Here is an 11,548-nt window from a genome sequence, read left to right as displayed (position 1 = left end):
AACTGTGTAATTAATTATATAGTGTTTGCTTTATGAATGGATTAAATGATTATTATTATTATTATTATTATTATTATTATTATTATTATTAAACAGAAACAAGTAAATTATTTGTCTATAAGTCTACAGTATCTATTGTTTGAAAAACACATTTTGATTTTCAAGTAACATGCAAATTTATTTCTTTTTTTTCATCAAATCTCTATCTAACAAAAAAGATAGACGTGAAGGCCACGTGTTACGAAATAGTTCCTGTGCCGGAGGCCGAGCAAATGTGCGCGATTTATGCACATATTTATGTATACTGTATTCAAAGTCTCTTATGCAAAACATGCTCTTGAATGAACGCATTCGGTGCACATCCTCCGAAGCTATACTATTTTTAACATTGTATTCTTATACAAAAACGTTACCTTATCTATGCGATTATTTATAAATAAATCATCTAATTTTGAAAGCATTATAAAACTCAAAAACTTATCGGATGTTTTTATCAATTGTTGCTAAAATATAGGAGTTCGACAGCAGAATTATTCAATAACTAGCTGTTCTTATGCGACTTCATTCGCATGAAAATGTGAAAATTTTATTTAATTGTTTACATGTGTCAAATTATCAATTGTAAATGTCAAAATGACATGACATGTCAACCTTGCTTCCTTAATGTTGGCATCTTGTACTTTATGGTCCCTTTCCCACATAAAGGGTTTTTTTCAAATTTATTTATCCTCCTAGTTTAATAGCGTAAAAATATAAAGCCTAAAGCGTGTCGTAAGTGTAGGGCTTTTTATTAAAGAAAGAATTATTCAGAAATATGCTGTAATTGCTAATATCTTAGGCAACAAAGTAGTGTGTGTTTACGCTTTATTGTATTAGTATACATATAGATGTGCTGATGATTTGATGTTTCTCCAATATATTTTTAATTAAACTCAAGCCGTGTAAACGGAAATTCCAACTACCCACGTTGTGTTACGATCAATGACGCCAAACTGTTTAAATGAAAATAAGAAATGTAGACATTGAAAGTATAAACTGCTCTTATATTTTATCAAAAGTAGACAGTTGCAAACAAGATAGCTGTTAACTCGAAGTTATGTGAAAACGTGTATATTCCCATTCTGTATACGATCTTTCTGAAGGAAAACAGAGCTTGAACAAAAGTTACAGTCTTCTTAAATTATGAAATAAAAATAATTAATAGAATTATTAATTTACTTCTTATTTGGCCTAAGGTCGTAATGGAGGTATCATTTTTCGTCACAATATCTGGACATCTGGTCACATCGTACTTACAAATATTATAAATGCGAAAGTTTAGATGGATGGCTGATGGATGTTTGTTTATGTTTTTGCCGAAGGGGAATGCGTTAGGCATATCCCGTGCCTTGGGGCAGACATGAGAGTTATGTGGAACTCTCCCCATAGGGGGGGGGCATATTTCACTAAACCCCTCCGTTCCATCCTGGCCTTTGTGTAGGACGCCACGTGATCGCTTTCGCTTAGAGTTTGTAGTCTAAACGGTTGAACGGATCTCGATGAAATTTGGCATAGACGTACATGATAGTCCGTAAGAACACATAGACTACTCACTTTTGTTTTTTTTTTTACTTGTTAATTATCTAAATATTTACTTATGTCCTAATAGCATGTTTGTTTTAGGTATAACTGGAGAAGTCATAATTGACACGAATGGGGATCGTGTGGCTTCATATTCATTACTGGACATGAACCCTAATACCAGTAAGTTTGAGGTAAGTGTCCTTTATAATAGTGTAGTTGCAAATACTTGGACCATTTGTTAATAACATATTTGTTACCTAAGCGATCATACTCGCCCTGATTAATACTAGGAAAGACCCGTTTTTCATGTCACAGAATCTATTGAAAACGTATGCAAGCGTAAACAACACACTTTGTTGTTTTTTTGTGAAAACTCTCGTTTTTATTGAATATACACCGATATGGAAAAGATAAAAATCGTATCTCAATGTAAAATCTGATCTTGCCTTTCAAAAGATGACCGAAATAGATAACCGAAAATTGCTCGTTTATATGGTTTAAAACAGTTCATTAATTAATTAAATTTGTTAATACAAAAAGTCTTGGAGTTAATTACAAAATTACCTTGTAAGAACTACGTGATAACATGCTTAAATTGTAAACAGACGTCAAAAAAATTGAGACTTCCTATCAAGTGGAGCGGGAGCACATCTTTGACTAAACTATCGCACAACTGTTGTACGATTATCGATTGTTTCACAGCCAATTAGTTTTTAGTTGCACGACTAACAATCGAGTAGTGTGGGCCACCTCTATAAGCTCACAGGAATCAAAGCGGGACTAAAAATTCAAAGGTTTCTGACTAGAATCGACAAAGGCGATGTCATTACGATGTCATTATTTTCTTTAATATAATCTATACTATTATAATAAAGCGTAAACACACACTTCTTTGTTGCCTAAGATGTCAGCAATTAAACAATATTTTTGAAGAATTCTTTTTTTAATAAAAAGCCCTACACTTACGTCACGCTGAGGATGTATATTTTAACGCCATTAAACTTAGGAAGTAAATATTTTGGATAAAAACCCTAACGTGGGAAAGAGACCATAAGTTGCTGCCAACATTAAGGAAGCAAGGTTGCCTTGTCATCATATTTTCATCGTCATGTCATTTTGACATTTGCAATTGATAATTTGACACAAGTAAACAATAAAAAACATTTTTCATAATTTCATGCGGATGAAGTCGCACGGGAACAGCTAGTCAGATATATTATTTCATACAGTCTTTACAGTAATGGAATCCCACGCTTACTTGTAACTTCTTGTTACATATCTTAGTTTCAAGTTAAACCCTTTCTTGTACGCAAGTGGACTTTTACCTCGACGACCACTTACGCTCGCTTCATGACACAGATTGCGAAATGGGTGAATGTTTGTTGTCATGTTCATTGAAACGGTTGCATAATTTTTAAGTTACATTGCTAAAACCAGGACACTCATGTTGCTAAAAATAAAACTTTAATTAAAATTATATTGATTCATTGGATATGACAAAAATCAAGTTAAATAAAAGCGCGCACACCTGTGACTAAACTATCGCACAACTGTTTAGTCTTGCTTTGATTCCTATGAGTTTATATGGATGCGAACACTACTCTATCTTTAGTTTTTTTTTTAATAACAAAAGGCAAACGAGCAAGCGGCCACCTGATTCCGCCAAAATGACGAAGCGACCGCTGCCCATAGACATCCGCAATTGCAGATGCGTTGCCTACCCTTATCCGACAGAGGAGACACACATACGATACATAGACGATATTTCCCCTTCCTATGTATCTCCTCCTCTGTCAAATCCACTTCCCCTTCCCATCTTCTCCTTATAAGAAAAGGGTGGTAAAGAGAAAGGGACATGAATTAGGCCTCCGGCACCACACTCATCAGACGAAACACGGAATTGCTCCCATTTCACGCCTATCTTCTGTGTGGTCGTGGTATTTTTTAGACAGTAGTGTGTCTCTAAATATATACGCTCGCCAACATTTTAATATTTATTGTTCTGCACAATTTAACAATTAAAATACGAGAAAAGTGGGTCAGGATCATGTTAATGTTCCGCTTTTTATATCATTATATAAATTTTATTTAAGATAAGTAAAAATTAATACATACAAAATATCTTAAAAGCGAAATTTCATGGTCAGGAGGCCTTTCATTTAATCCTTTATTTTAAGAATTTTGTTGTTATCTGAAATCAATATCTTTTTTATTTGATATACTGACACAGTAATGAGTTTTTTTAATTCTTTTTTATTTGTCATTCAACTAGTTCACGGTTTTGTCCATTTATGTACATTTTTGAGAATTAAGTAATTTCTTTCATTATAACGTCAATCGAAAATGCGATATAACTCCAAAAAAATGTAGTTAAATATATGTTGCAATATACTCGTATGCTTAATCATAAATATGTATCACCACATTCCGTTACTAAAAGATTTGTATGAAAAATAACTGTCGTCTCTTTCTCTATCAAGATAATTGACAGGTATAACAATGTTTTTCTACAATTGTTTCGGCAGTTCAAACTCTCGTTAAATAACCAAATAACACTGTTGTACTTTTTTTTGTTTATTTGACAAGCATTCACGTTACTATCATCAAACTATACGTCTCGACTAAGAGGCTTTTAGCTTAACCTGACTTAGAGTGAAGACCATAGTCAACTACGCTGGCCCACTGCAGTTTGACTTCACCTATATCATGAATTTTTTTCCTCGATATGTGCGGACATCACGATGTTTTCCTATAGCCTAATTTTCATCGTCCACTTGCCCTTATCCCTTACGGAGGGTCGGCACAGTATGTGCTGCTCTTCCATACATCTCTATCAGCCGTCATATTTGAATCCACTCCGTTCTGTAGCATATCCTCTTTCACACAATCCACCCATACTTTCTTCAGTGTTCCTCTACCTTTGTAGCCATTCAATCTTAACACTTTCTGGTTTATGTCACCATCCATACCACATTAGCCTAATTTTGTATTTAATATTAATCATAATTACTAACATCTAATGTATTTAATTCTAGAGTTTGTTATCATCATCATCATCATCATTGTCAGCCATAGGTCGTCCACTGCTAACGTAGGCCTCATGTAATCCTCCTCGTGGCCTCGTTTGTTGTCATGTAACTTTAAAACAACGAAACGGAATCATGTCTTTTTTGAATTCGGTACCAATGTTATTTCTTTAAAAAAATACGATAAGGTTAACTGGATTTAACATGTCACATTTTTATTTTACAACAAAAATTAATAATATCAATATGGTAAATTAATTTTTCAGTAAAATATGGCCTACAAGTGTTGAAGGTTCGTATGACAAATTGAACATAAAAATATTGATAATAATAAAAACTTTTAATCGATATCGACACATGCGTTTTTGGTAAATGTGATATAATTTATCGAATTAGCATTGGGCCGCCGATTGTGCTCTAGATAGTGTTTGTACCCAATCCTTACTTTACATAATCTATACTAATATTATAAAGATGAAAGATTTATATTTTTGTATGTATTTGATTCGCGTAAAAACTACTGGGCTGATTTAAAAAAATTTCACCATTAGAAAGGTAATTTATCAGTGAGTAACATGGGCTATATTTTGTATTGTTTTTGATTTCACGCGGGCGAAGTAGCGATCAATAGTGTGCTATAAGATACATTTAGATTAGCTGAAGATTAAAATAACAGTTTTTTCCTTTTATTAAAAGAATCAATGTATTTGTTACTTATACGTTTCCGAGACACTAGATTGTCCAATGTTTTGGTGGGACATTTTGGACGAGAATGGAAAGTTTGTATTTTAAAAACCTAAAAAAGACAATAAAAAAAACAGTAAGACTATTTGCTTACACAATATCGTAATTTTAGAATGTTATATTGTTGTTTTTAAATTTACATTTGCACATTATGATGAGTTAAGGTAACGTTAAAATAAATATGAAATCTAATTTAATCAAACAATATTTGGAGTAATTACTCTTAAAGTAAAACCGTTGCACTAAATCCGTAACATATTTGGAATCTCGTATGGAAATATTAGTCTAAAATTGGATTGGAAGTCAATCATATTGCGGTATTGATTCTGACCAGTGTTATTGCTTCAGGCTAACATTGTAACACATTTAGTTATGGTATATGGTAGAACACGATAAATTCTTAACGCGTATATGTAATATTAGAAGAAATAATATCAATTAGTACATATTCTATTTATCGAAAAACACGAAAATTTAGGGTTAAGATAAAATTAAATTAAGGAAAATATAATTGTCTTATTAATTAATTCAGCATATATTATCTATCCTTTTCCTTTTCAATAATTTTTACTTAGAACATTCCATTCCATTCCGCAGTGGCAGACCCAGCTTTAACATCTTTACACGAATGGGTCGGCTCGCCCGGTGTTAATACCACGACCATACAGAAGACAGGTGTGAAGTGGACAATTCCGCGATTCGTCTGCTGAATGTGGTGTCGTAGGCCCAATTTTAGTCACTTTCCCCTTTCACCCTTTTCTTAATAGGAAAGGATGGGAAGGAAAAGTGAATTTGACTGTGGAGGTGACAGATAGGAAGAGGAATATCCTCTTTATTTACGTCTTTTCCACCGTCAATCTAGGGTAGGCAACGTATCTGCAATTGCAGATGTTTATGGGCAATGGTGGCTTTCCATTTCGGTGGAAAAAAATAAGTATGCTAAACTATTTGAAGAAAATGTACTGATAACGTCTTCAATAACAAGTATTTTATTTGAATATCTTTCTTTGCAGGTCGTCGCGACTTACATAGCGGCAAATTCGTCTTTACAATTCATCGCAAACCGTCCAATTCACTGGGCTGGGGGGCGAACCACCCCTCCGCCCGACACCCCCGAGTGTGGTTTTGACGGCTCCCTCTGCCCCGACAACTGTAAGTGGAATTATCACTTATTATATTAACCAGTTGAAGAGTACGTCATATTTTAACCACAATTTTAATGAAGGACAACGATCTTTACTTAAATTTTCCTCGACTAAAAGGGAATGTTTAGGAGGGTATTATTCGTTGGTATGTTTAGAGCGTCGGGGCTCAGGGGTTATTTTGACATCTGCAGATCCTGGGTTCGAATCCCGCCCACCAATGTTTTCCGTTTCGTTTTCCATTTTCGATTTAATTAATTGGTCTTGATTCTCTTGGCGTTGTCTTTAATAAATAATTGTACATATATCTACATTTTTAAAATAATTATGCTTGTTTAACAAGCGTTTAATGGCTGGCCAATTTTTTTTTTGTAATCACATAATTAAACGTCCAAAACCAATATCAATAACAAGTGTAAATTATTAATTTTGAATTACGATTTAAAAATATTTAAAACCGTGTAATTACAAATAACCTACTTAAACTTAAGAAAATGGAAAAAAATGTACTCAAAAATTCGTGAGAACGCTTTTTGAATTATTATTTTATATCCGTTTAAAATTTTATGACGTGTTTTATGTTGGCGGTTGATTTATTTTTTTAACAGTTACTTTTACACCTTACACAATAATGTTCCAATGCCTACATTCGGAGAAAAAAAAAGTATGACGATTAAATTAAATTAAATTAAATGATAATAGAATATCAATTACACTGCAATAATTTCCTTCTATAATTTTTCGAATTATTATGTTTCAGTTTTATTCACATACCTATTTACGCGCGCGACTCTACCTCGTTGAATTAAAAAAAACAAAAGTGAGTAGCCTATGTGTTCTTCCAGACTATCCTCTACACCTACACAAAATTTCATCAAAATCTGTCCAGCCGTTTATGCTACACTCTAACAAACATCCATCCATCTAAACTTTCGCATTAATAATATTAGTTTGAAAGACGTAGTAAATATGTATAATGCTCAATATTAAATACAATATTATAGGCATGTTTTCAACACAAGGTTATTTCAAAAACGACGGCTGCATTAACCATCAATCTCAAACCGCTTTGAAGTTCTTTGATATTAAATACCGAAATTAAACACTTTGTTATTCGAGCGAAATTACGATTAACATGTCTTCCCTTGATATTCAAAAGCGATGAATGAAAACATCAATGAAGATGCTAACCTATTTCGTTAATAATTTCGAATTCACATGAAAGGCGTTTAAATTTATGTTACCTTGTCACTCCCTACTTTCAAGAGTAGATTCATGTTGAAAGTTAAACTTCTTCGCATCAAAAATTCAGAAACTCAGTATAAATGTATAAAATAAACAACAAGCTATACTTGTTACTTCAAGAAGTAAGCTTACAATACATATACCTAAGGTAAATCACTATTCTGTACAAATAACCATCACCAACTTGCCCTTTCCCTAATTAGTGTCGGCAGAATATGTGCTGCTCTTCCATACATTTCTATCAGCCGTCATATCTGAATCTCCATTAAACATATCCTCTTTCACACAATCCATCCATACTTTCTTCGGTCTTCCTCATCTAGCCTATTCCTTTGTAGCCATCTATATTCATTCTTAACACTTTCTCTCGTCGCATAACTTCTCCATAGCACGCTATCATATTAGCTATCATTTAGATGGATGGATTGTTAGAGTGTGTAGCCAAAACGACTGAACGGATTTCGATGAAATTTGGTAATATATGGATAATCTGGAAGAACACATAGGCTATTTACTTTTGTTTTTTTTTATTATAAGAGGACAGAGTCGCGGGCGACAGCTAGTTCTATATAAATAGATTATATTAAATTGGATGAAATGACAGATAAGAGAGACTATTCAGAGTCGGCTTTGTGTTGGTTTCTAATTAAACATTAATACCGTAAAAGTGTAAACGGTTACGTTTTAATCAAGATTAACTAAAGGTTTCTTTATAATTACGTTGGTTCCAGATTATCTTCTAATTTTCTCTGTAATTCTTACATATAAATTTCAAATTAATAATTAGCTTAATTAATAACTTGCGTAATATTCCAAAATCTTACTAATATTATAATTGCGAAAGTTTCGATGGATGTTTCTTAGTGTTTGTAGCTTCAACTGCTGAACGGATATCGATGAAATTTGGCATAGATGTAGAGTATAATCTGAAAGAACACATAGGCTACTTATTTTTGTTTTTATAAATTACACGCGGACGGTGTCTTGGCGAAAGCTAGTCAATAATAAAAAAACGGTATAAAGAAGTTAATCAATATCAAATTATTGATAGGAGTGCGCGAAAATACAATGTAAAAAAAACTTTGGGATTCAAAAAAGAATATAATACTTTTTCTCAACGACCAATTAAAAGTAATCTTGAACGGTATACACAATAAACGAGTGCTCAACTTTTAATAGGCAAACAATCGTTTAAGGTTTCTGCGAACAATATTTTAACAGGCGCTTAATTGGCGGATATAAAAATATTCACCGACTTCAGGCGAAGTTTTTTCGCCTCCGTTCTATATAACAATATATTTCATCCAATTATCCTTCTACCTTAGCGTTCCTAAAGTGGACTTAGGTCTGAGTGGCTTGACAAACATACAAAGGTCTTATAAATATGTAGTGTGCTATTATCGGGGGAGTCTCCTAACGGAATTTAGATAAAATATAGTTACAAAAGTTTCTTACGTCATTCTTTTGTTACAGCTATCCCGGTATACGCCATATTGAGTATTGTACTCAGTTCCGTCGTAGTGATTTTAGCAATTTTATCAGTATTTATTTATAGGTAAGTAATTTCAAATGTAAGTTATACATACTTTAGATCAAAATTATTATTTAGTTATTAAATATATTGTCCTTGTTAGAGATCTATACAACATCATATTCATATATATTAAAATATAGCGGAACTCTACTTGGCAATGCACGGAGCATTCTTTTGGATGAGGTATGCTTTTCTTGAAGCGCTCCAAGTTGATGAAAACATTCTTGGATATAGATTGTAACAACATTTTATCGTTTCTAGAACTTCTGCTATTAAACCGTTTCAAGGCTCATTCTTAGAACTATGATTTAAATTTGGAATACTGTCTACATTCGGCAAGTTTTTTGTAATAAATGCATTGCATAATCACATCCCTATCATAGTGATGAATAACGTTATGCAAGAACTAAGCAGTAACTAATTAAATCATTAAAATTTACCTACGATTAGACTTGAGCTATACCGTATGAAGCTTATTATGTTGCTTTGTTTTAGGCATTACAAGCTGGAAGCGGAGATAGCGATGATGACGTGGCGGGTTAGCTGGAGCGACGTGCTATTGCCAGGCGGCAAGCTACGCGGCAGCTTACACTCTCTCGCACGAAGGTACAGCTCTGGGGTGAGTTACTACTGTACTACAAACTAGCACACTAAGATGCTAATATAGGGTCGACCGTGTCCGTGAACAAGGATGTTATTGCCCGGCGTTCTGGCGTCCTTTAAAGCGTGTTTACCCATGCCTAACTTTTTTATGTTCCATGTATATTTGTATTAGTTAAACAATATCAAATTCTTATCCTCCGTTCCTTCCCACAATCGACTCCACGAGTGAGGGTATGAACAGGAAATTGACTGATTTTGGTTTATCCTACAACGGTATTCAGGAGATATACAAAGCAAAGAAACGGAATATTTCAGATATTATGATTTTGTTTCGTGGATTACTAATCAATTCAGTCAATTTTAATATATTAAATCTGCTTGATTAATTATTTTTTTACTTTTTATTAACGGTAACACTTATTTTATTAAAATGAATTAGTTTATTAAAATCAATTGGCGTTACGAATGCAATTTAAAAGTCTTCACAGTTAATGGAAATAAATTAATTTTGTTTTAAATTTAGTTTTTAATTTGTGTGAAAATTGTAATTTCTATTATTCATTAACACGCGTTTATTCAGTAACATTTTCCGAATTAAAACTTTTGTTGTTTTATTTTGAAATAGCTGTTCCCGTGCGACTTCATCCGCATAAAGTTTTGAAATTTTATTTTAATATTTACCTGTGTCAAATTATCAATTGCAAATGTCAAAATGACATGACGATGGCAACTTATGGTCTCTTTCCCACATTAGGTTTTTATCCAAAATATTTACCCCCTAAGTTTAATGGCGTGAAAATATAAAGCCTAAAGCGTGAAGTAAGTGTAGGGCTATCTGCTAAAAAAAGAATTATTCAAAAATATGCTGTAATCGCTGACTTCTTAGGCAACAAAGAAGTGTGTGTTTACGCTTTATTATAGTATAGAAGAGAGATATAAGATAGATAGATAGATTGAATGGGAGTCTCTCAGTAGGGGTGTATAATGTGCTGATAATGAACCAAATGTTCTAACTTGATTACTTTGTAAATAGACATTCTGATTGTCACAAAATATTCCATTAGTGTACATCTAAAAGTGATAGTAAGTTTAGATAAACATGTTTCTAGAGTGAAAATTCACATACACTTTCTTATTCGCAACGTAAAGAAGAAAAGAAACAAACCAATTTGTTACGATACATCAATAACACCGTACCTTTGTACACAAAGTTGCTTACGAAACGATCCAATGGGACTTATTTAGAATGTTAAGAACACAAGTGACACGTCGTAAACTATGCGTCGACTTTTACGATCAAACACCAATAGCGATACCTTGAGAGACAATCGAGATCGATTTTATTGAAGATTTAGAAAAACATCAAAATAACTCATGCTTGTATCCCATAGGAGTAGGCAGAAACCACAGACATCCATTTGGCTCGATCATGCCACTTTTACTGGAAATAGGATGAAAATTCCGTATGCTACTACTACTGCTTACTGAAATAATAAATAAATATACTATTCTGAATGAGTAAATACTAAGCAATACATTCCGTATTTTACATTCAATTGATGGCAGTAAAAATAAGTAAAAAAATCGCTAGGTTAAATACAAAAAATGCACTAAAAACAAAACAAAATACACCAAAAACAAAATATTCTCAAAAAAAACAGTACACTAAAAAGTAACGAAATAATTCCTTG

The 11,548-nt window shown here is 32.9% G+C and overlaps 1 protein-coding gene across 5 annotated transcripts in view; it reads left to right on the top strand.

The window, feature by feature from the left end:
• Positions 1-11,548, top strand: part of LOC106104283 (atrial natriuretic peptide receptor 2-like) — a 145,229-nt gene that overhangs the window by 125,627 nt on the left and 8,054 nt on the right. For all 5 annotated transcript variants that reach the window (XM_013284286.1, XM_013284287.1, XM_013284288.1 and 2 more), the window contains 4 exons: positions 1,663-1,754; positions 6,347-6,485; positions 9,194-9,275; positions 9,750-9,873. In XM_013284286.1, the coding sequence (XP_013139740.1) occupies positions 1,663-1,754; positions 6,347-6,485; positions 9,194-9,275; positions 9,750-9,873 (437 nt within the window). The remainder of the gene's footprint in view (positions 1-1,662; positions 1,755-6,346; positions 6,486-9,193; positions 9,276-9,749; positions 9,874-11,548) is intronic.

Source organism: Papilio polytes, unplaced genomic scaffold (assembly GCF_000836215.1).
Source record: "Papilio polytes unplaced genomic scaffold, Ppol_1.0 DF823691.1, whole genome shotgun sequence".
Taxonomy (NCBI): Eukaryota; Metazoa; Arthropoda; class Insecta; order Lepidoptera; family Papilionidae; genus Papilio; species Papilio polytes.
The sequence above is the reverse complement of the archived record's forward strand: the minus strand, read 5'-3'. Positions and strand labels throughout refer to the sequence as shown.